Genomic DNA, 25,814 nt, shown 5'->3' with positions numbered 1-25,814 from the left:
ATCTTCCTGGCCTTACACTGAGGGTTGGGAGTATTTCCTCCTTAATTAATTATTGCTAATTCACAATACACTACAATATCCCTTTCTACTAGTAACTGTGACATGGCTAGCGTGTGTGTGGGTTGCAGCTAGCACCAGTGAGACTGGTGACGATTTTCAGCACCAAGGACAAGGACAACAGCATCAGCAGCCACCGGAAGTCCACCATCTTGCTACTCCTCCAGCATGAAGCCACCGGAACCTGGCCTCCAGTGACGCCCTGTGTCCCAGTCTCACTACGCTACCTGGGGCTCTGCCCGACCAGTCACAGGCCGGTTATTCCAAGGGTAGATGCTAGAATCAAGTGGGCTAACTTTTCGGGTACCCTGTTCGCCCGTAGCTCCTCCCCCTGGTGACGTAGCTCCTCCCCTCAATACGTCACAAGGTCCCTTCAGCCCCTCCGATATAGAACCAACCTTATTCCAAGCATCTACGCGGACACGCTCATCCGGGTACTGTCGGGCGTGCTGACGTCACGGAGTTTATAAGTAGTCGTGTCTTAGGCAGCAAACGGCGATTCTGTGACAGCCGGAGCTGCAGAGAAGATGGCGGTGCGAGTGATGCGCGGTGCGGACACCGGGAACAGGGGCGGCCTGGGGAACCCTGCAGCGCCGGCCGCCAGGGAGCACGTCAAGGCTGTCAGCAGGGATTACCTGTCCCAGCCCAGGCTCAGTGAGTGTTACCGGGGGGGTGTAACGTGGGCTCAGCCCCGGTGCTCCCACAGCAGAACTGCACAGACATCGGGGGAACTGGGAGGCACAAAGGGGGAGGAATAGGAGCCGATCCCGGATGTAACCTGCTGTGTGTGTGTATGTTTTTATATATATATATATATATATATATATATATATATATATATATATATATAATGTGTGTGTATCTCTTGATGCATACATGCGTACAATATCTCATTTATCTACCCTGTGCATAGCTGGCCATAAGCCATATAGGTGAATGTCTAGGGCGCTGCTGCTCGGGCCAGTGCACCCACCATGTCCAGCGGCTGCCCCCAGTTCCTGTAAGATGCTCCTGGTGAAATCTTACTTATGGCACCAAATTGCCCAGGTGGACTCTGACAGTGCATCTCGTCTGTCTGGTGTGTGCTGTGTATGCAGATGGGGGTATAGGTGGTTGTTGTATTCTGTACTCTCTCCAGGGATTGAATAGTGGGGGCTGCATCTTACTTTGAGTGGGTGCTGCTGTGCAGGATGGTACATGTACCTGCACCTGTTGTCATTTCCATAAGCATGCTGAATATCTGTTTCGCAATCCCTAATTCCCCAGTCTATTGCCAGAGATGTGTTTTACACTGTTTAGTATCACAACACACAGTATCACATTTATGTTTATACTAAGTTGTGTGTTTCAAGCTCCACCGTTTTATTACTGTGAGTAGTATACACATGAGTGGTGCAGATTTTATAGCTGGTAACACAGTGCTACATAATTCATTCATCTATAACTGTGTACTAGAATGGATCCTTAGGTACACCATATTGCATGCAGGAGTAGTGTTTATCTGGGAATGGATCCTTCGTTATTACCTGTACTATATAGGTGGAAATGTATCCCTAGCTATACTATGTAGTGTATACCTGAGACTGGATCGTTAGTTATAACCTGTGCTGTATAACTGGGAATTTATCCCTAGGCAGAGCATGGTGTGTATACGGTAGCTAGGAATGTATCCCTAGTTATAGCATGGTGAGTATACGTACTGTAGATGGGACTGGGTGCAGTATGGTATGCCGGCGGTCGGGCTCCCGACGACCAGCATACCGGCGCCGGGAGCCCGACCGCCGGCATACCGACAGTGTGGCGAGCGCCAATGAGCCCCTTGCGGGTTCGCTGCGCTCGCCACGCTGCGGGCACGGTGGCGCACCACGCTATTTTATTCTCCCTCCAGGGGGGTCGTGGACCCCCACGAGGGAGAAAAACTGTCGGTATACTATGCGCCGGGATCCTGACTGTCGGCATACTGAAGACCACCCGATGGGACTATATCCCTAGTTATAGCATGCAGTGTATAGCTGGGAATGTATCCCTAGTTATAGCATGTAGTGTATAGCTGGGAATGTATCCCTAGTTATAGCATGGCGTATATACTTATATACTGTAGATGGGAATGTATTCCTGATTATAGCATGTGGTGTGTAGCTGGGAATGTATGAAGCATAGCTACACTGGAATTCATTGTGAGAGCCTTGTAATGTCATGTGATCAGCTGTATCACATGTCTTCCTCATCATGTGACCAGATGGCTCACCCTCATCATGTCTCCATTTATATGAGCAGCTTATTGTGAAATCCTTTATGCGGTGACTAGTTACATTTTCAGACCTATCTGACCGCTATCTTTTAGTTTTGCTTATAAAGATGTTAGAGAAATACTTGTGCTCCTGTTATTTAAGCAGCTGAATAGTTCTTCAGCTTTGTCTGAATAAGAGCAGCTTTTTCATTTCCTTTCTATACTGCGGTACTAAGTTAAGGCGTCCCAAGCAATATATTTTTATTTTCAGTTTTTTATCCATTGAATGCACGACCTTTGTGTCCTCCTGTCATGCATGAGATCATTTCAACATGGTTTACAGCTTTTATTTATCTTATAATGTATTTAAGTAATTTTACATGTTCACTAGGGTATTTCTCTAATGGGCTCTACAGACTCGGCGATGTGCCGCCGAGCTGCCCGACCGCCGATACAGCAGACGGGCGACCCGGCGGCGGGGGGGGAGTGACGTTTCTTCACTCCCCCCGTCACCCGGCTCCGTAGACGTGCAGGCAAATATGAACGATCTTGTCCATATTGGCCTGCATGCACAGCCGACATGGCATCAGCGATGAACGAGCGCGGGGCCGCGTATCGTTCATCGCTGGTGCCTCCACACTGCACGATATGAACGGGATCTCGTTCATTAATGAACGAGATCGTTCATATCTTGCAGTGTTATCGCCCAGTGTGTAGGGCGCATAAGGCAGTGCAGCAAATACAAGTATATAGTGAATGACAGGGCTGAGGTACCAGTGTAATATGAAATCTGTTGAATGTTCTAGACCGATCCAGTTTTATCTATTAGATTAGTACAGTGTTGAACATATGCAGAAAGCCAGGTTGACTGGACAGTGTGTTATAGTGAGTGTATCATCCTGTGCTGCCTGACGTTCCATGTTCATACAAGCATGTGCAGTTTATACAAATGCAGTGCAGATTAGGGATGGCCATCGATGAATCAAAATCATCGATGGTCTATGGCTGATGTGTACCATCGATGGATAACCTACCGATGACCGTCCCTAATGCAGCTATTTCACATGCCCTGAATGACACATTTATCCAATTCCGCCACTGAATAGGTGCAACGCTCAACACTGCCCAAGCTTATTGCTGCTAACCCAATATCTGCTCTGAGCCACACGCGCTCATCTAATGTCCACTGTACTCTTTCCACTAGATTATAAGCTCTCATAACATGACCCTCCCAACCTTCTGTTTTCTACATTTATTTGATGTATCATGTTTGTGCCTGCCTTGTGTACAGTGAGCTTTTATCTACTTACTAAGTTACAGGCTGTCATAATGATGGAGCAACGTAACAGTAATGTCAGCGCCGACAACTGTGTGCGCCCGAATGGAGCAACACTTGAATTGCTCCATCAGGACGCCATCTAGTGACTGCTGGGCCAGAAAACATAATCACTTGAATTCCCCCATAGAGGTGAGGAGCAGCGTTAGCCTTTTATTATAGGATGGAACTACAGAACACTGGCACCACACATATTCTCTATCCTCTCACTGCACAGTATGCTCTGTGGGATGTGACAGGAAAGGCCACAAGTAATCACTTCTACAGTGCTACATGCAGGGCTAGGCAAATCCCAGGAATCACAGAGGCTTACTCCAGGTGAGCACAGCGTCAGGGGATGTTTTATTCTCCATCCAGTGCTGATGTACCATGCTGACTCCAGCATCTGAGTAATGCCACAGTCCAATGTGCGTGTAACCAGACATTCTGTAGCGCCAAATGTCAGCTTGTGTAGAGGAGAACTGATCGCGTGTTCCCAGACTGGGCCCCGGAGCATGTTAGTGCTCAGGGAAACTGATGTATGACCAGCTACTGTCTGGGTAAATGTGGAAGGGTAACACTGGGTAAGGCAGACAAGTTAGTATAATGAGGGAGGAAGTAATAGGTAGGATGGCAGGGGGGTTATTCTGATTGGTGCAGGGTACGGGATGAATGTGAATATGGTGGTGATTATAATGGTGTGATAACAGGGCAATAAGATGTGGGCAGGATGGTGATAACGATGAAAAGCATGTGCAGGAAAAGCAGGGGGATTGAATAGAGGATGATGAAGAGTTTGGGGGGAAGATGCGGTGGTGTGGGGTTCATAGGTTTGCAGTAATGGTAAGATTTGTCACTGATTGGCCAGATACATCTGCAGGGTGCTTGGAGTGTTCAGGGCTGGCCAACCTATGGCTCTACAGCTGTTGTGAAACTACGCATCCCAGCATACCCTGTCACCGTTTTAGCATTCCCTAATAGCAAAACTGTGTGACTTGTAGTTTCACAACAGCTGGAGATCCACAAGTTGGCCAGGCCTGGTTTACACACTGCTGGTTGTATCCTTTCTCAGCCACCAAACACGTCATGATTTTAAGATGCAGTTTATATTTCTCTGACGTCCTAGTGGATGCTGGGAACTCCGAAAGGACCATGGGGAATAGCGGCTCCGCAGGAGACTGGGCACAACTAAAGAAAGCTTTTAGGTCACCTGATGTGCACTGGCTCCTCCCACCATGACCCTCCTCCAAGCCTCAGTTAGATTTTGTGCCCGGCCGAGGTTGGATGCACACTAGGGGCTCTCCTGAGCTTCTAGAAAGAAAGTATATAATTAGGTTTTTTATTTTACAGTGAGACCTGCTGGCAACAGGCTCACTGCATCGAGGGACTAAGGGGAGAAGAAGCGAACCTGCCTGCTTGCAGCTAGCTTGGGCTTCTTAGGCTACTGGACACCATTAGCTCCAGAGGGATCGACCGCATGGAACTGGCCTTGGTGTTCGGTCCCGGAGCCGCGCCGCCGTCCCCCTTACAGAGCCAGAAGCAAGAAGAGGTCCGGAAAATCGGCGGCAGAAGACATCAGTCTTCACCAAGGTAGCGCACAGTACTGCAGCTGTGCGCCATTGCTCCTCATGCACACTTCACACTCCGGTCACTGAGGGTGCAGGGCGTTGGGGGGGGGCGCCCTGAGCAGCAATAAAAACACCTTGGCTGGCATATATATCACAATATATAGCCCCAGAGGCTATATATGTGATAAATACCCCTGCCAGAATCCATAAAAATGCGGGAGAAAAGTCAGCGAAAAAGGGGCGGAGCTATCTCTCTCAGCACACTGGCGCCATTTTCTCTTCACAGTGCAACTGGAAGACAGCTCCCCAGGCTCTCCCCTGTAGTTTTCAGGCTCAAAGGGTTAAAAAGAGAGGGGGGGCACTAAATTTAGGCGCAATATTGTATATACAAGCAGCTATTGGGAAAAATTCACTCAATATAGTGTTAATCCCTAAATTATATAGCGCTCTGGTGTGTGCTGGCATACTCTCTCTCTGTCTCCCCAAAGGGCTGTGTGGGGTCCTGTCCTCAGTCAGAGCATTCCCTGTTTGTGTGCGGTGTGTCGGTACGGCTGTGTCGACACGTTTGATGAGGAGGCTTATGTGATGGCAGAGCAGATGCCGATAAATGGGATGTCGCCCCCTGTGGGGCCGACACCAGAGTGGATGGATAGGTGGAAGGTATAAACCGACAGTGTCAACTCCTTACATAAAAGGCTGGATGACGTAACCGCTATGGGACAGCCGGCTTCTCAGCCCGCGCCTGCCCAGGCGTCTCAAAGGCCATCAGGGGCTCAAAAACGCCCGCTCCCTCAGATGGCAGACACAGATGTCGACACGGAGTCTGACTCCAGTGTCGACGAGGTTGAGACATATACACAATCCACTAGGAACATCCGTTACATGATCCCGGCAATAAAAAATGTGTTACACATTTCTGACATTAACCCAAGTACCACTAAAAAAGGGTTTTATGTTTGGGGAGAAAAAGCAGGCAGTGTTTTGTTCCCCCATCAAATGAGTGAATGAAGTGTGAAAAAGCGTGGGTTCCCCCGATAAGAAACTGGTAATTTCTAAAAAGTTACTGATGGCGTACCCTTTCCCGCCAGAGGATAAGTTACGCTGGGAGATATCCCCTAGGGTGGATAAGGCGCTCACACGTTTGTCAAAAAAGGTGGCACTGCCGTCTTAGGATACGGCCACTTTGAAGGTACCTGCTGATAAAAAGCAGGAGGCTATCCTGAAGTCTGTATTTACACACTCAGGTACTAGACTGAGACCTGCAGATAGTGCTGCTGCAGCGTGGTCTGTAACCCTGTCAAACAGGGATACTATTTTGCGAACATAAGACGTCGTCTTATATATGAGCGATGCACAGAGGGATATTTTGCCGGCTGGCATCCAGAATTAATGCAATGTCCATTCGGTCAGGAGGTTATTAGAGACCCGACACTGGACAGGTGATGCTGACTTTAAAAGGCACATAGAGCCTTATAAGGGTGAGGAATTATTTGGGGATGGTCTCTGGGACCTCGTATCCACAGCAACAGCTGGGAAGGAAAAATTTTTACCTCAGGTTTCCTCACAGCCTCAGAAAGCACTGTATTATCAGGTACAGTCCTTTCGGCTTCAGAAATGCAAGCGTGTAAAACGAGGGAAGAGGGAAAAAGCTGCACCAGTCAGCCAGTTCCCAGAATCAAAATTCTTCCCCCGCTTCCTCTGAGTCCACCGCATGACGGGGGGGCTCCACAGGCGTAGCCAGGTACGGTGGGGGGCCGCCTCAAAAATTTCAGCGATCAGTGGGCTCGCTCACAGGTGAATCCCTAGATCCTTCAAGTAGTATTTCAGGGGTACAAGCTGGAATTCGAGGCGTCTCCCCCCCGCCGTTTCCTCAAATCTGCCTTGCCGACAACTCCCTCAGGCAGGGAGACTGTGCTAGAGGCAATTCACAAGCTGTATTCCCAGCAGGTGATAGTCAAGGTGCCCCTACTTCAACAAGGACGGGGTTACTATTCCACATACCGAAACCAGACGGTTCGGTGAGACCCATTTTATATTTGAAATCCTTGAACACATACATAAAAAAATTCAAGTTCAAGATGGAATCGCTCAGGGCGATTATTGCAAGCCTGGAGGAGGGGGATTACATGGTATCCCTGGACATCAAGGAGGCTTACCTACATGTCCCCATTTACCATCCTCACCAGGAGTACCTCAGATTTGTGGTACAGCATTGCCATTACCAATTCCAAACACTGCCGTTTGGACTGTCCACGGCACCGAGGGTCTTTACCAAGGTAATGGCAGAAATGATTATACTCCTTCGAGAAAGGAAGTTTTAATTATCCCGTACTTGGACGATCTCCTTATAAAGGCGAGGTCCAAGGAGCAGTTGTTGGTCGGAGTAGCACTATCTCGGTAAGTGCTACAACAGCACGGATGGATTCTATACATTCCAAAGTCACAGCTGGTTCCTACCACACGCCTACTGTTCCTGGGGATGGTTCTGGACACAGAACAGAAAAAAGTATTTCTCCCGCAGGAGAAAGCCAAGGAGCTGTCATCTCTAGTCAGAGACCTCCTGAAACCAAAACAGGTATCGGTGCATCACTGCACACGAGTCCTGGGAAAAATGGTAGCTTCTTACGAAGCAAAATTCCATTCGGCAGGTTCCATGCAAGAACCTTTCAGTGGGACCTCTTGGACAAGTGGTCGAGCTCGCATCTTCAGATGCATCGGCTGATAACCCTGTCTCCAAGGACCAGGGTATCTCTACTGTGGTGGCTGCAGAGTGCTCATCTTCAAGAGGGCCGCAGATTCGGCATACAGGACTGGGTCCTGGTAACCACGGATGCCAGCCTTCGAGGCTGGGGGGCAGTCACACAGGGAAGAAATTTCCAAGGACTTTGGTCAAGTCGGGAGTCGTCCCTACACATAAATATTCTGGAACTGAGGGCCATTTACAATGCCCTAAGTCTGGCAAGGCCTCTGCTTCAAAACCAGCCGGTACTGATCCAATCAGACAACATCACGGCAGTTGCCCATGTAAACCGACAGGGCGGCACAAGAAGCAGGATGGCGATGGCAGAAGCCACAAGGATTCTCCGATGGGCGGAAAATCACGTCTTAGCACTGTCAGCAGTGTTCATTCCGGGAGTGGACAACTGGGAAGCAGACTTCCTCAGCGGATATTGCGCCAGGTCAAGGGACCCTCAGGCGATAGCTGTGGACGCTCTAGTGACACCGTGGGTGTACCAGTCAGTTTATGTGTTCCCTCCTCTGCCTCTCATACCAAGGGTACTGAGAATAATAAGAAAACGAGGAGTAAGAACAATACTCGTGGTTCCGGTTTGGCCAAGACGAGCGTGGTACCCGGAACTTCAAGAGATGATCTCAGAGGACCCATGGCCTCTGCCGCTCAGACAGGACCTGCTACAGCAGGGGCCCTGTCTGTTCCAAGACTTACCGCGGCTGCGTTTGACGGCATGGCGGTTGAACGCCGGATCCTGAAGGAAAAGGGCATTCCGGAGGAAGTCATTCCTACGCTGATTAAAGCCAGGAAAGATGTAACTGCAAAGCATTATCACCGCATATGGCGGAAATATGTTGCCTGGTGTGAGGCCAAAAAGGCCCCAACAGAGGAATTTCAACTAGGTCGATTTTTGCATTTCCTACAAGCAGGAGTGACTATGGGCCTGAAATTAGGCTCCATTAAGGTACAGATCTCGGCTCTGTAGATTTTCTTCCAGAAAGAACTAGCTTCACTTCCTGAAGTTCAGACGTTTGTGAAAGGAGTGCTGCATATTCAGCCCCCGTTTGTGCCTCCAGTGGCACCTTGGGATCTCAACGTGGTGTTGAGTTTCTTAAAATCACATTGGTTTGAGCCACTTAAAACCGTGGATCTAAAATATCTCACGTGGAAAGTGGTCATGTTATTGGCCTTGGCTTCAGCCAGGCGTGTGTCAGAATTGGCGGCTTTGTCATGTAAAAGCCCTTATCTGATTTTCCATATGGATAGGGCAGAATTGAGGACTCGTCCCCAGTTTCTCCCTAGGGTGGTATCAGCTTTTCACTTGAACCAACCTATTGTGGTGCCTGCGGCTACTAGGGACTTGGAGGATTCCAAGTTGCTGGACGTTGTCAGGGCCTTGAAAATTTATGTTTCCAGGACGGCTAGAGTCAGGAAAACTGACTCGCTATTTATCCTGTATGCACCCAACAAGCTGGGTGCTCCTGCTTCTAAGCAGACTATTGCTCGCTGGATGTGTAGCACAATTCAGCTGGCGCATTCTGCGGCTGGACTGCCGCATCCTAAATCAGTAAAAGCCCATTCCATAAGGAAGGTGGGCTCATCTTGGGCGGCTGCCCGAGGGGTCTCGGCTTTACAACTTTGCCGAGCTGCTACTTGGTCAGGGGCAAACACGTTTGCAAAATTCTACAAATTTGGTACCCTGGCTGAGGAGGACCTTGAGTTCTCTCATTCGGTGCTGCAGAGTCATCCGCACTCTCCCGCCCGTTTGGGAGCTTTGGTATAATCCCCATGGTCCTTTCGGAGTTCCCAGCATCCACTAGGACGTCAGAGAAAATAAGATTTTACTCACCGGTAAATTATTTCTCGTAGTCCGTAGTGGATGCTGGGCGCCCGTCCCAAGTGCGGATTGTCTGCAATACTTGTACATAGTTATTGTTAACTAAAGGGTTATTGTTGAGCCATCTGTTGAGAGGCTCCGTTGTTTTCATACTGTAAAACTGGGTATGGTATCACGAGTTATACGGTGTGATTGGTGTGGCTGGTATGAGTCTTACCCGGGATTCAAAATCCTTCCTTATTATGTCAGCTCGTCCGGGCATAGTGTCCTAACTGAGGCTTGGAGGAGGGTCATGGTGGGAGGAGCCAGTGCACACCAGATGACCTAAAAGCTTTCTTTAGTTGTGCCCAGTCTCCTGCGGAGCTGCTATTCCCCATGGTCCTTTCGGAGTTCCCAGCATCCACTACGGACTACGAGAAATAGATTTACCGGTGAGTAAAATCTTATTTCTCTAACGTCCTAGTGGATGCTGGGGACTCCGTCAGGACCATGGGGAATAGCGGGCTCCGCAGGAGACAGGGCACATCTAAAAAAGCTTTTAGGTCACATGGTGCGTACTGGCTCCTCCCCCTATGACCCTCCTCCAAGCCTCAGTTAGGTTTTTGTGCCCGTCCGAGAGGGTGCAATCTAGGTGGCTCTCTTAAAGAGCTGTTTAGAAAAGTTTTTTTTTAGGTTTCAATCTCAGTGATTCCTGCTGGCAACAGGATCACTGCATCGAGGGACTTAGGGGAGAGATTTCCAACTCACCTGCGTGCAGGATGGATTGGAGTCTTAGGCTACTGGACACTTAGCTCCAGAGGGAGTCGGAACACAGGTCAGCCTGGGGTTCGTCCCGGAGCCGCGCCGCCGATCCCCCTTACAGACGCTGAAGAGACGGCAGAACGGAGGTCCGGAAAACAGGCGGCAGAAGACTCCACAGTCTTCATGAAGGTAGCGCACAGCACTGCAGCTGTGCGCCATTGTTGTCACACGGCTCACTGACTCAGTCACGGAGGGTGCAGGGCGCTGCTGGGGGCGCCCTGGGCAGCAATATAATTACCTTTAGTGGCAAAATAAATACATCACATATACCCATTAAGGCTATATGTATGTATTTTGACCCAGGCCAGTTTCTTAAAAACCGGGAGAAAAATCCAGCCGAAAAAGGGGCGGAGCTTATTCTCCTCAGCACTCAGCGCCATTTTCCTGCTCAGCTCCGCTGGTGAGGAAGGCTCCAAGGACTCTCCCCTGCACTGCACTACAGAAACAGGGTAACAAAGAGAAGGGGGGCATAGATTGGCGATATTTATATATTAAGAGCGCATATATAGTAAACAACACCTTCTAGGGTTGTTTATATACATTTATAGCGCTTTTGGTGTGTGCTGGCAAACTCTCCCTCTGTCTCCCCAAAGGGCTATGGGGTCCTGTCTTCGATTAGAGCATTCCCTGTGTGGCTGCTGTGTGTCGGTACGTGTGTGTCGACATGTATGAGGACGATGTTGGTGTGGAGGCAGAGCAATTGCCGATGATGGTAATGTCACCCCCTAGGGAGTCGACACCGGAATGGATGGCTTTAGTTATGGAATTACGTGATAATGTCAGCACACTACAAAAGTCAGTTGACGAAATAAGACGCCCGGCAAACCAGTTAGTACCGGTTCAGGCGTCTCAGACACCGTCAGGGGCTGTAAAACGTCCTTTACCTCAGTCAGTCGACACGGGTACCGACACAGATGAATCTAGTGTCGACGGTGATGAAACAAACGTATTTTCCAATAGGGCCACACGTTATATGATCACGGCAATGAAGGAGGCGTTGCAGATCTCTGATACTGCTGGTACCTCAAAAAGGGGTATTATGTGGGGGGTGAAAAAACTACCTGTATTTTTCCCAGAATCAGAGGAATTGAATGATGTGTGTGATGAAGCGTGGGTTACCCCCGATAGAAAATTGCTAATTTCAAAGAAGTTATTGGCATTATACCCTTTCCCACCAGAGGTTAGGGCGCGCTGGGAAACACCCCCTAAGGTGGATAAGGCGCTCACACGTTTATCAAAGCAAGTGGCGTTGCCGTCTCCTGATACGGCTGCCCTCAAGGATCCAGCAGATAGGAGGCTGGAAACTACACTGAAGAGTATATACACACATACTGGTGTTATACTGCGACCGGCAATAGCCTCAGCCTGGATGTGCAGTGCTGGGGTAGTGTGGTTGGATTCTCTGACTGAAAATATTGAGACCCTGGATAGGGACAGTATTTTATTGACTCTAGAGCAATTAAAGGATGCTTTTCTTTATATGCGAGATGCTCAGAGGGATGTTTGTACTCTAGCATCAAGAGTAAGCGCGATGTCCATATCTGCCAGAAGAAGTTTATGGACGCGACAGTGGTCAGGTGATGCGGATTCCAAGAGGCATATGGAAGTATTGCCATATAAAGGAGAGGAATTGTTTGGGGTCGGTCTTTCGGACCTGGTGACCACGGCAACTGCCGGCAAATCCACCTTTTTACCTCAGACCCCTTCACAACAGAAAAAGACACCGTCTTTTCAGCCGCAGTCCTTTCGCTCCTATAAAAAGCGACCAAAAGGACAGTCTTATCTGCCGAGAGGCAGAGGAAAGGGTAAGAAAGGGCAGCACGCAGCCCCTGCCCAGGAACAGAAGCCCGCCCCGGCTTCTACAAAGCCATCAGCATGACGCTGGGGCTTTACAAGCGGACTCAGGAACGGTGGGGGGTCGACTCAAGATTTTCAGCAATCAATGGGCTCACTCACAAGTGGACCCGTGGGTCCTGCAGATAATATCTCAGGGTTACATGCTGGAGTTCGAAAGGTTTCCCCCTCGCCGGTTCCTAAAGTCTGCTTTACCAACGTCTCCCTCAGAAAGGACGTCGGTTTTGGAAGCCATTCACAAGCTGTATTCTCAGCAGGTGATAGTCAAGGTACCCCTCCTACAACAGGGAAAGGGGTATTATTCCACTCTATTTGTGGTACCGAAACCGGACGGTTCGGTAAGGCCTATTCTAAATCTGAAATCCTTGAACCTGTACATACAGAAATTCAAGTTCAAGATGGAGTCACTCAGGGCAGTGATAGCGAATCTGGAAGAAGGAGACTTCATGGTGTCCTTGGACATAAAAGATGCTTATCTACATGTCCCGATTTACCCCTCACACCAAGGGTATCTCAGGTTCGTGATACAAGACTGTCATTATCAGTTTCAAACGCTGCCGTTTGGTTTGTCCACGGCCCCTCGGGTCTTTACCAAGGTAATGACCGAAATGATGGTTCTTCTACGAAGAAAAGGCGTATTAATTATCCCTTACTTGGACGATCTCCTGATAAGGGCAAAGTCCAGAGAACAGCTGGAAGTCGGTGTGGCGCTAACACAAGTAGTGCTTCAGCAACACGGGTGGATTCTAAATCTTCCAAAATCTCAATTGACCCCGACAACGCATCTGCTGTTCCTGGGTATGATTCTGGACACGGTTCAGAAAAAGGTATTTCTCCCGGAAGAGAAAGCAAGGGAGTTATCCGAACTTGTCAGGAACCTCCTAAAACCAGGAACTGTGTCAGTACATGTAAAAAAATATTGGAAAATAGGTGTTGCGCTGATTCACCGGTGGAGAAACTGCTATTAATACAATTCCTTTTCAGAAATATTTTAGTAGTAAAGCTGCTGCTGCTGCCCACATTAAGGGATGTTTTGCAACCCCCGTGATTATGATAGAAACAAAAAACAGACAGAGTGGGAGCGCTGCTAGGATTACTACAAATTTAGACTTACTTTAATCATATAATTGATACTCATTTAGCGGTATAGATAATCAATAAACTTTTAATTGATGACATAAAAAACAAAAATAAGAAAAAAGAAAAAGAGGAAAAAATAAAATAAAGATAAAGAAAAAAATAATAAATACCAATAAATAAAACAATTAATAACACCAATATTAAAACTGATACTGAGATGGAATACCAGAGAAAAATATATACCAATGATAATTTAATCTAATTGGCTTGAAACATTTGTAAAACCTGTGCAAGCTAAATTAATATCGCACAATGTCCTCGCTTGGTAGTAAGATCCCTTGGAATAGTTCAGATGGTTAATAGTTGCTGGCCAGAAGGAAACATAGTTTCATTTTTCATGAAGATTTTAAAGATTGATATAATGTCATCCACATATGCCACAATGTGACAGTACGGATCCAGCTGAATGAAATAGCCTTTGAAAAGGATTCCTTAATACACAGTCTCTTATGTTAGAGTTACCTGGGTCCCACGGCACTGGTGCTGTACCTCTGTGATCCTCCTACTGGACCTGCCAGCGTGTTACAACAATGGAGGAGGGTGATTTTTCCGGTGTGATCCGTGGTCCCGTTCTCTTCGCTGACGTCAGAACTGTGTACAGGTAATTCGGGTATTGTGCTCAGCGGCACTCCGGGGCTCCTTGGTTACGCGTTTCTCCGCCTTTAGATTCGGCGGCTTCCTCAGACCTCGTAGGAGCTGTCGGTATCAGACTTTTATAGCGGTCTCAGCATTGCATTGCTAGTGCCGCCTTCACGTGACTGCTTCCGTTCATTTGCCATTCAAATCTCATTAATTACATTCAGCTTTCATGTGATAAAGTTGGCCCTGTGTGGTTTATCGTGGCCATCTTTATGGTTTGTTTCACATATTCATTTGAAAATCAAATAATTATATTGGTAACCAGCCTCAACCGTAATGGGTTTTATGTCTTACACTGATATTCCTTAGTTCTGTATTATCAAATAATAACTAAATAATAAATAGAAAAATAAATAGAAAAAAATTGAATCATAATGAATAAAAAGTTAAATAATATATAAATATAAAAATAAACATAAAAATGATTTATTAAGATAAAAATACATTTATGAAATGTTAATAGAACAAACACCGCTAATGCTATATTTTCAACTTCCCAAAGAATTTATAATCAACTAAGCAATCACTACTAACATGATAAAGAATTTCTTTTGTAGATAAATGTGTGTAAAGTAGTACAAATAATACCACATTTACTAGAACCTTGATCTCGATATAAAATCATTATATAATTCATCATCATGCTGCATTGTATTTAATTCATGAAAATGTACTGTATTAATAATTATCCTTAAACTATGTTGAATTTCTCCACCGGTTCATATTCTGTTGTCCCATACTGTATCTATATTTTTATCAGGAGTGTTCCCCCGTCTAAGTTCTCAGAATGTTATTACACTGTGTCAGTACATCAATGCACAAGAGTCCTGGGAAAGATGGTGGCTTCGTACGAAGCGATTCCATTCGGCAGATTCCATGCACGGACATTTCAGTGGGATCTGCTGGACAAATGGTCCGGATCGCATCTGCACATGCATCAGCGGATAACACTGTCACCGAGAACAAGGTTGTCTCTCCTGTGGTGGTTGCAGACTGCCCATCTGTTAGTGGGCCGCAGATTCGGCATACAGGACTGGGTCCTGGTGACTACGGATGCCAGCCTACGAGGTTGGGGAGCAGTCACAAAGGGAAGAAACTTCCAGGGCGTGTGGTCAAACCTGGAGACGTCTCTTCACATAAATATACTGGAGCTAAGAGCGATCTACAATGCTCTAAGTCTGGCAAAACCGCTGCTTCAGGGTCAGCCGGTGTTGATCCAGTCCGACAACATCACGGCAGTCGCCCACGTAAACCGACAAGGCGGCACGAGAAGCAGGAGTGCAATGGCAGAAGCTGCAAGGATTCTGCGCTGGGCGGAGAATCATGTCATAGCACTGTCAGCAGTGTTCATCCCGGGAGTGGACAACTGGGAAGCAGATTTCCTCAGCAGACACGACCTTCACCCGGGAGAGTGGGGACTCCATCCAGAAGTTTTCCACATGATTGTGAACCGTTGGGAAAAACCAAAGGTGGACATGATGGCGTCTCGCCTCAACAAAAAATTGGACAGGTATTGCGCCAGGTCAAGAGACCCTCAGGCAATAGCTGTGGACGCTCTGGTAACACTGTGGGTGTACCAGTCAGTGTATGTGTTCCCTCCTCTGCCTCTCATACCAAAGGTACTGAGAATTATACGGAAAAGAGGAGTAAGAACGATACTGGTGGCTCCGGACTGGCCAAGAAGAACTTGGTATCCGGAACTTCAAGAGATGCTCACGGAGGATCCGTGGCCTCTACCTCTAAGAAGGGATCTGCTTCAGCAGGGACCTTGTATGTTCCAAGACTTACCGCGTCTGCGTTTGACGGCATGGCGGTTGAACGCCGGATTCTAAAAGAAAAGGGCATTCCAGAGGAAGTTATTCCTACCTTGATTAAGGCTAGAAAGGAAGTGACTGTACAACATTATCACCGCATTTGGCGAAAATATGTTGCGTGGTGTGAGGCCAAGAAGGCTCCAACGGAAGAATTTCAATTGGGTCGATTCTTACATTTCCTGCAAGCAGGATTGTCTATGGGCCTCAAATTGGGGTCCATTAAAGTTCAAATTTCGGCCTTATCAATTTTCTTCCAGAAGGAATTGGCGTCAGTGCCTGAAGTACAAACTTTTGTCAAAGGTGTACTACATATACAACCCCCAATAGTGCCTCCAGTGGCACCGTGGGATTTGAACGTGGTTCTAAATTTTCTCAAATCTCATTGGTTTGAGCCGTTAAAATCGGTAGAATTAAAATACCTTACATGGAAGGTAACCATGCTGTTGGCCCTGGCTTCTGCCAGGAGAGTTTCAGAGTTGGCAGCTTTGTCATACAAGAGCCCATATCTGATATTCCATTCGGACAGGGCAGAATTGAGGACACGTCCTCAATTTCTCCCTAAGGTGGTTTCGGCATTTCACTTAAACCAGCCTATTGTGGTGCCTGCGGCTACTAGCGACTTGGAGGACTCCAAGTTACTGGACGTTGTCAGAGCATTAAAAATATATATTTCAAGGACAGCTGGAGTCAGAAAAACTGACTCGTTGTTTACATTGTATGCACCCAACAAGATGGGTGCTCCTGCGTCTAAACAGACGATTGCACGTTGGATCTGTAGCACAATCCAACTTGCACATTCTGTGGCAGGCGTGCCACAGCCTAAATCTGTAAAGGCCCACTCCACAAGGAAGGTGGGCTCATCTTGGGCGGCTGCCCGAGGGGTCTCGGCATTACAACTTTGCCGAGCAGCTACGTGGTCAGGGGAGAACACGTTTGTAAAATTTTACAAATTTGATACTCTGGCTAAAGAGGAGCTGGAGTTTTCTCATTCGGTGCTGCAGAGTCATCCGCACTCTCCCGCCCGTTTGGGAGCTTTGGTATAATCCCCATGGTCCTGACGGAGTCCCCAGCATCCACTAGGACGTTAGAGAAAATAAGAATTTACTTACCGATAATTCTATTTCTCATAGTCCGTAGTGGATGCTGGGCGCCCATCCCAAGTGCGGATTGTCTGCAATGCTTGTACATAGTTATTGTTACAAAATCGGGTTATTACTGTTGTGAGCCATCTTTTCAGAGGCTACTTCGTTTTGTTATCATACTGTTAACTGGGTTCAGATCACAAGTTGTACGGTGTGATTGGTGTGGCTGGTATGAGTCTTACCCGGGATTCAAGATCCTTCCTTATTGTGTACGCTCGTCCGGGCACAGTACCTAACTGAGGCTTGGAGGAGGGTCATAGGGGGAGGAGCCAGTACGCACCATGTGACCTAAAAGCTTTTTTAGATGTGCCCTGTCTCCTGCGGAGCCCGCTATTCCCCATGGTCCTGACGGAGTCCCCAGCATCCACTACGGACTATGAGAAATAGAATTATCGGTAAGTAAATTCTTATTTTTCCTTAGCATTAGGCAATATGTACTGTTTGGTATTGAGCCACGCAGACTGTGGGCTTTTACTGCTTATTACTCAATGGCAGTGTGGGTGCTGGTGTGTGTTGGGGGAGGGGGTGGTTTGTTCTGCTCATACTTCATCTGAGCAGAACTCCCCGCACACACGCACCAGCCCCCCTATTGCTGTTGACAGTAAGCAGTAAAATCCCACAGGTGGGCTCTCAGCAACAATCAGTACACTTTGCCTGGTGCTAAGGAAACCATACCTGCATCACCTAGACAGGAATGGAAGGTCTTTACTCAGTCAGCTTATATTTAAGTATAAGTGAGAACCATATCAGCGGAGTCACGGGTCCCCTTGAAGCACTGGTTTTATATATTTCTCTGACGTCCTAGTGGATGCTGGGTACTCCGTAAGGACCATGGGGAATAGACGGGCTCCGCAGGAGACTGGGCACTCTTTAAAGAAAGATTAGGTACTATATCTGGTGTGCACTGGCTCCTCCCTCTATGCCCCTCCTCCAGACCTCAGTTAGAATCTGTGCCCTGCACACTAGGGGCTCTCCTGAGCTTCTAGTAAAGAAAGTTTTTATTAGGTTTTTTATTTTCAGTGAGATCTGCTGGCAACAGACTCACTGCTACGAGGGACTTAGGGGAGAGAAGCGAACCTACCTGCTTGCAGCTAGCTTGGGCTTCTAGGCTACTGGACACCATTAGCTCCAGAGGGATCGAACACAGGCCCAGCCTCGGTCGTCCGGTCCCGGAGCCGCGCCGCCGTCCCCCTTGCAGAGCCAGAAGCAAGAAGAACATCCTGGAAATCGGCGGCTGAAGACTCCGGTCTTCATTAAGGTAGCGCACAGCACTGCAGCTGTGCGCCATTGCTCCCTATGCACACCACATACTCCGGTCACTGATGGGTGCAGGGCGCTGGGGGGGGGGCGCCCTGGGCTGCAATTAGAGTACCTTACATGGCGAACAGCACATAATATAGTCTAATAAACTATATATGTGCAAAAATACCCCGCCATAATATAAATATAAGAGCGGGAGAAGTCCGCCGTGAAGGGGGCGGGGCTATCTCCCTCAGCACACTGGCGCCATTTCCTCTTCACAGCTCCGCTGGAAGACAGCTCCCCAGGCTCTCCCCTGCAGTTTCCAGGCTCAAAGGGTAAAAAAGAGAGGGGGGGCACATAAATTTAGGCGAAAACTGTATTTGTAAAGCAGCTATAGGGAAAATCACTTTGTGTTAGTTAGTGTAAATCCCTGATTATATAGCGCTGTGGTGTGTGCTGGCATACTCTCTCTCTGTCTCCCCAAAGGACTTTGTGGGGTCCTGTCCTCAGTCAGAGCATTCCCTGTGTGTGTGCGGTGTGTCGGTACGGCTGTGTCGACATGTTTGATGAGGAGGCTTATGTGGAGGCGGAGCAGGTGCCGATAAATGTGATGTCACCCCCTGCGGGGTCGACACCAGAGTGGATGGATATGTGGAAGGTTTTACACGACAGTGTCAACTCCTTGCATAAAAGGTTCATTGACATAACAGCTGTGGGACAGCCAGCTTCTCAGCCAGTGCCTGCCCAGGCGTCTCAAAGGCCAGCAGGGCTCAAAAACGCCCGCTACCTCAGATGGCAGACACAGATGTCGACACAGAGTCTGACTCTAGTGTCGACGAGGACGAGACTAATGTACATTCCACTAGGGCCATCCGTTGCATGATTACGGCAATGAAAAATGTGTTGCACATTTCTGACATTAACCCAGGTACCACTAAAAAGGGTATTATGTTTGGGGAGAAAAAGCAACCAGTGGTTTTTCCCCCATCAGATGAGTTGAATGAAGTGTGTGAAGAAGCGTGAGCTTCCCCCGATAAGAAACTAGTGATTTCTAAAAAGTTACTGATGGCGTACCCTTTCCCGCCAGAGGACAGGTTACGTTGGGAGACATCCCCGAGGGTGGATAAGGCGCTCACACGCTTGTCAAAAAAGGTGGCACTGCCGTCTCAGGATACGGCCGCCTTAAAGGAGCCTGCGGATAGAAAGCAGGAGGCTATCCTGAAGTCTGTATATACACACTCAGGTACTATACTGAGACCTGCAATTGCTTCAGCTTGGATGTGTAGTGCTGCAGCAGCTTGGTCCGATACCCTGTCTGAAAATATTGATACCCTCGACAGGGATACGATTTTGCTAACCATAGAGCATATTAAAGACGTAGTCTTATATATGAGAGATGCACAGAGGGATATTTGCCAGCTGGCATCCAGAATTAATGCAATGTCCATTTCTGCCAGGAGAGTATTATGGACTCGGCAGTGGACAGGTGATGCGGGTTCTAAAAGGCACATGGAGGTTTTGCCTTACAAGAGTGAGGAATTGTTTGGGGATGGTCTCTCGGACCTCGTTTCCACAGCAACAGCTGGGAAGTCGACATTTTTACCTCAGGTTCCCTCACAGCCTAAGAAAGCACCGTATTATCAGGTACAGTTCTTTCGGCCCTAGAAAGGCAAGCGGGTTAAAGGCGCTTCCTTTCTGCCCAGAGGCAGGGGTAGAGGGAAAAAGCTGCACCATACAGCCAGATCCCAAGAACAAAAATCCTCCCCTGCTTCCACTAAATCCACTGCATGACGCTGGGGCTCCACTGGTGGAGCCAGGTGCGGTGGGGGCCCGTCTCCGGAACTTCAGCGACCGGTGGGTTCGCTCACAGGTGGATCCCTGGGTTCTACAAGTGGTATCTCAGGGTTACAAGCTGGAATTCGAGACATCTCCCCCTCGCCGTTACCTCAAATCAGCCTTGCCAGCTACTCCCCAGGACAGGGAGGAAGTGCTGGCGGCAATTCACAAGCTGTACCTCCAGCAGGTGATAATCAAAGTTCCCCTCCTTCAACAGGGACGGAGTTACTATTCCACAATGTTTGTGGTACCGAAACCAGACGGTTCGGTGAGACCCATTCTAAATTTGAAATCCTTGAACACTTATATAAGGAAGTTCAAGTTCAAAATGGAATCGCTCAGGGCGGTTATTGCAAGCCTGGAAGAGGGGGGATTACATGGTATCACTGGACATCAAGGATGCTTACCTACATGTCCCCATTTACCCACCTTACCAGGTGCACCTCCGTTTTGTGGTACAGGACTGCCATTACCAATTCCAGACGTTGCCGTTTGGTCTGTCCACGGCACCGAGGGTATTTACCAAAGTAATGGCCGAAATGATTATACTCCTTCGAAAGAAGGGAGTTATAATTATCCCGTACTTGGACGATCTCCTTATAAAGGCGAGGTCCAGGGAGCAGTTGTTGGTTGGAGTAGCACTATCTCAGGAAGTGCTACAACAGCACGGCTGGATTCTGAATATTCCAAAGTCGCAGCTGGTTCCTACGACGCGTCTGCTGTTCCTGGGTATGATTCTGGACACAGAACAGAAGAAGGTTTTTCTCCCGGAGGAGAAGGCCAAGGAGTTGTCATCTCTGGTCAGAGACCTCCTGAAACCAAAACAGGTGTCGGTGCATCACTGCACGCGAGTCCTGGGAAAGATGGTAGCTTCTTACGAGGCAATTCCATTCGGCAGGTTCCATGCAAGGATCTTTTAGTGGGATCTGTTAGACAAGTGGTCCAGATCGCATCTTCAGATGCATCGGCTGATCACCCTGTCCCCGAGGGCCAGGGTGTCTCTGCTGTGGTGGCTGCAGAGTGCTCATCTTCGAGGGCCGCAGATTCGGCATACAGGACTGGGTCCTGGTGACCACGGATGCAAGCCTCCGAGGTTGGGGGGCAGTCACTCAGGGAAGAAACTTCCAAGGACAATGGTCGAGTCAGGAGGCTTCCCTACACATAAATATTCTGGAACTAAGGGCCATTTACAATGCCCTAAGTCAGACAAAACCCCTGCTTCAAAACCAGCCGGTGCTGATTCAGTCAGACAACATCACGGCGGTCGCCCATGTAAACCGACAGGGCGGCACAAGAAGCAGGATGGCGATGGCAGAAGCCACAAGGATTCTCCGATGGGCGGAAAATCACGTGATAGCACTGTCAGCAGTGTTCATTCCGGGAGTGGACAACTGGGAAGCAGACTTCCTCAGCAGGCATGACCTCAACCCGGGAGAGTGGGGACTTCATCCAGAAGTCTTCCAGCTGATTGTAAATCGTTGGGAAAGGCCACAGGTGGACATGATGGCGTCCCGCCTCAACAAAAAGCTAAAAAGATATTGCGCCAGGTCAAGGGACCCTCAGGCGATAGCTGTGGACGCTCTGGTAACACCGTGGGTGTACCAGTCAGTGTATGTGTTCCCTCCTCTGCCTCTCATACCCAAGGTATTGAGGATAATAAGAAAAAGAGGAGTAAGAACTATACTCATCGTTCTGGATTGGCCAAGAAGGACTTGGTACCCGGAACTACAAGAAATGATCTCAGAGGACCCTTGGCCTCTGCCTCTCAGACAGGACCTGCTACAGCAGGGGCCCTGTCTGTTCCAAGACTTACCGCGGCTGCGTTTGACGGCATGGCGGTTGAACGCCGGATCCTGATGGAAAAGGGCATTCCGGTTGAAGTCATTTCTACGCTGATAAAAGCTAGGAAGGATGTGACAGCAAAACATTATCTCCGCATATGGCGAAAATATGTTGCTTGGTGTGAGGCTATGAAGGCCCCAACAGAAGAATTTCAGCTGGGTCGATTTCTGGACTTCCTACAGTCAGGAGTGACTATGGGACTAAAATTGGGATCCATTAAAGTCCAGATTTCGGCCCTGTCTATTTTCTTTCAAAAAGAACTGTCTTCACTGCCTGAAGTTCAGACGTTTGTTAAGGGAGTGCTACATATTCAGCCCCCTTTTGTGCCCCCAGTGGCACCTTGGGATCTCAACGTTGTGTTGGATTTCCTAAAATCACATTGGTTTGAGCCACTTCAGACTGTGGAGTTGAAATATCTCACGTGGAAAGTGGTCATGCTTTTGGCCTTGGCTTCGGCTAGGCGGGTGTCAGAATTGGCGGCTTTGTCCTGTAAAAGCCCCTATCTGATCTTCCATATGGACAGGGCAGAATTGAGGACTCGTCCCCAATTTCTCCCAAAGGTGGTATCAGCGTTTCATTTGAACCAACCTATTGTGGTGCCTGCGGCTACTCGGGACTTGGAGGCTTCCAAGTTGCTGGACGTAGTCCGGGTCCTGAAAATCTATGTTTCCAGGACGGCTAGAGTCAGAAAGACTGACTCGCTGTTTATCCTGCATGCACCCAACAAGCTGGGTGCTCCTGCTTCTAAGCAGACTATTGCTCGCTGGATCTGTTGCACGATTCAACTTGCACATTCTGCGGCTGGACTGCCGCATCCTAAATCAGTCAAAGCCCATTCCACAAGGAAGGTGGCTCTTCTTGGGCGGCTGCCCGAGGGGTCTCGGCTTTACAACTTTGCCGAGCTGCTACCTGGTCGGGATCAAACACGTTTGCAAAATTCTACAAGTTTGATACCCTGGCTGAGGAGGACCTTGAGTTTGCTCATTCGGTGCTGCAGAGTCATCCGCACTCTCTCGCCCGTTTAGGAGCTTTGGTATAATCCCCATGGTCCTTACGGAGTTCCCAGCATCCACTAGGACGTCAGAGAAAATAAGAATTTACTCACCGGTAATTCTATTTCTCGTAGTCCGTAGTGGATGCTGGGAGCCCGTTCCAAGTGCGGATTGTCTGCAATACTTGTATATAGTTATTGCTTAACTAAAGGGTTATTGTTATGAGCCATCTATTCAGTGAGGCTCAGTTGTTGTTCATACTGTTAACTGGGTATAGTTATCACGAGTTGTACGGTGTGATTGGTGTGGCTGGTATGAGTCTTACCCTAGATTCCAAATCCTTTCCTTGTAGTGTCAGCTCTTCCGGGCACAGTTTCCCTAACTGAGGTCTGGAGCAGGGGCATAGAGGGAGGAGCCAGTGCACACCAGATATAGTACCTAATCTTTCTTTAAAGAGTGCCCAGTCTCCTGCGGAGCCCGTCTATTCCCCATGGTCCTTACGGAGTACCCAGCATCCACTACGGACTACGAGAAATAGAATTACCGGTGAGTAAATTCTTATTATTTCTCTTACGTCCTAGAGGATGCTGGGGACTCCGTAAGGACCATGGGGTATAGACGGGCTCCGCAGGAGACATAGGCACTCTAAAGACTTTAGATGGGTGTGCACTGGCTCCTCCCTCTATGCCCCTCCTCCAGACCTCAGTTAGATCCTGTGCCCAGAGGAGACTGGGTGCACTGCAGGGGAGCTCTACTGAGTTTCTCTGTGAAAGACTTTTGTTAGGTTTTTTATTTTCAGGGAGCACTGCTGGCAACAGGCTCCCTGCATCGTGGGACTGGGGAGAGAGAAGCAGACCTACTTAAATGATAGACTCTGCTTCTTAGGCTACTGGACACCATTAGCTCCAGAGGGTCGGAACGCAGGTCTCACCCTCGCCGTTCGTCCCGGAGCCGCATTGCAACTTTGCAGAGCGGCTACTTGGTCGGGTTCAAACACTTTTGCTAACTTCTACACGTTTGATACCTTGGCTGAGGAGGAAAATTTAAAGAAAGATAACCCTTATGTTCTGAAGAAGCTGCCGATTGTATCTAAAGGCAGAGAAACGCGTAAACTTCTTTACCATTGTACCCCTAGCCGGTATTCTTATTCACTGGTTCATATGCTCTGTAATTGAGCTGATACCTGAGGAGGAGCGGCACGGAGAACAACTACTGCCATACGGTAGCGTGGAGCCCGACACTGCAGGCAAAGAGGCGACTGACTAGGAGACGGCTGCAGGAGAGACGAGCGCTCCAACAGCGCCGGTGACCTGGTTTGGAGGCGGGCGGCACTAGGAGCATCAATTGCCGGTCAGCCCGGGTGCAGCATAGAGCCCAGCGTTACGGCACAGAGGGAGTAGCTTGTGAAACGGAGGTGGGAAAGACGAGCGTTTGAAACAACGCTGGCAGCCTGATTTGGAAGCGGCATCTTGACCAGTGTGGAGGACGAGGTGAGCACATTATCATACACCTCCTGCCAATAGAAATCTTTGCCGTCTAGTTTTCCCATTTAAACAAGCACTTGCACGAAAGATAAGTGTGCCCCTCTTGTTGCATAGAGATTAAAAGACTGCTTATAGTGTGCCTACCCTGGGTTATAACAACTAAGAGACTGCTTCACAGTGAAAGTTATTGAGCAAATTAATACCCTATTCTGAGTATCATACAAACCAACTTTGGATTAAACATATTCACTGGACTTCCAGACATGTCCGCATGTAAAGGAACTGCTACCAGCGGACGGGAAGAGTGACTTTAATCACGAAGTTGGACACACGTACTCATTACGAGCATTTGGATACGTGTTTATTATAAAGGATACTCTGGAGTGTAGCTTTCTAGATACAGGAATGCATTTGTTTTAAATTGTTCTGTTTTAAGGATTGTACAAATCTTATTATATCTACCGGCCGGTACTACATATACAAATACTTTTATAGCCTAAATAAATTATTAATTATATACACTGTTATATTGTGTGTTTGTTCATTATATTTTCTCTAACGTCCTAGTGGATGCTGGGGACTCCGTCAGGACCATGGGGAATAGTGGCTCCGCAGGAGACAGGGCACAAAAAGTAAGCTTTTAGGATCACATGGTGTGTACTGGCTCCTCCCCCTATGACCCTCCTCCAAGCCTCAGTTAGGTTTTTGTGCCCGTCCGAGCAGGGTGCAATCTAGGTGGCTCTCATAAAGAGCTGCTTAGAAAAAGTTTTTTAGGTTTCTTATTTTCAGTGAGTCCTGCTGGCAACAGGCTCACTGCTACGAGGGTCTTAGGGGAGAGAAGTGAACTCACCTGCGTGCAGGATGGATTTGCTTCTTAGGCTACTGGACACCATTAGCTCCAGAGGGATCGAACACAGGCCCAGCCATGGAGTCCGGTCCCGGAGCCGTGCCGCCGACCCCCCTTGCAGATGCCGAAGTTGAAGAGGTCCAGAGGTCTGGAAACAGGCGGCAGAAGACTTTCAGTCTTCATAAGGTAGCGCACAGCACTGCAGCTGTGCGCCATTGTTGTCGGCACACTTCACACCAGCGGTCACTGAGGGTGCAGGGCGCTGGGGGGGGCGCCCTGGGCAGCAATGTATAATACCTTTTTCTATGGCTAAAATACATCACATATAGCCCTTGAGGCTATATGGATGTATTTAACCCCTGCCATATATCGCAAACTCTGGGAGAAGAGCCCGCCGTTTTAGGGGGCGGGGCCTATTCTCCTCAGCACACAGCGCCATTTTC

At 48.4% G+C, this 25,814-nt stretch overlaps 1 protein-coding gene across 1 annotated transcript in view; it reads left to right on the top strand.

Annotated features, from left to right (window-relative positions):
• Positions 1-453: 453 nt before the first annotated feature.
• Positions 454-25,814, top strand: part of ATP6V1B2 (ATPase H+ transporting V1 subunit B2) — a 141,986-nt gene continuing 116,625 nt past the window's right edge. Inside the window, exon 1 of the mRNA XM_063931832.1 lies at positions 454-711. Within this exon, the coding sequence (XP_063787902.1) occupies positions 585-711 (127 nt within the window). The 5' untranslated portion in view covers positions 454-584. The remainder of the gene's footprint in view (positions 712-25,814) is intronic.

The sequence above is a fragment of the Pseudophryne corroboree genome, chromosome 6, assembly GCF_028390025.1.
Source record: "Pseudophryne corroboree isolate aPseCor3 chromosome 6, aPseCor3.hap2, whole genome shotgun sequence".
In the NCBI taxonomy this organism is placed as follows: Eukaryota; Metazoa; Chordata; class Amphibia; order Anura; family Myobatrachidae; genus Pseudophryne; species Pseudophryne corroboree.
The sequence above is the reverse complement of the archived record's forward strand: the minus strand, read 5'-3'. Positions and strand labels throughout refer to the sequence as shown.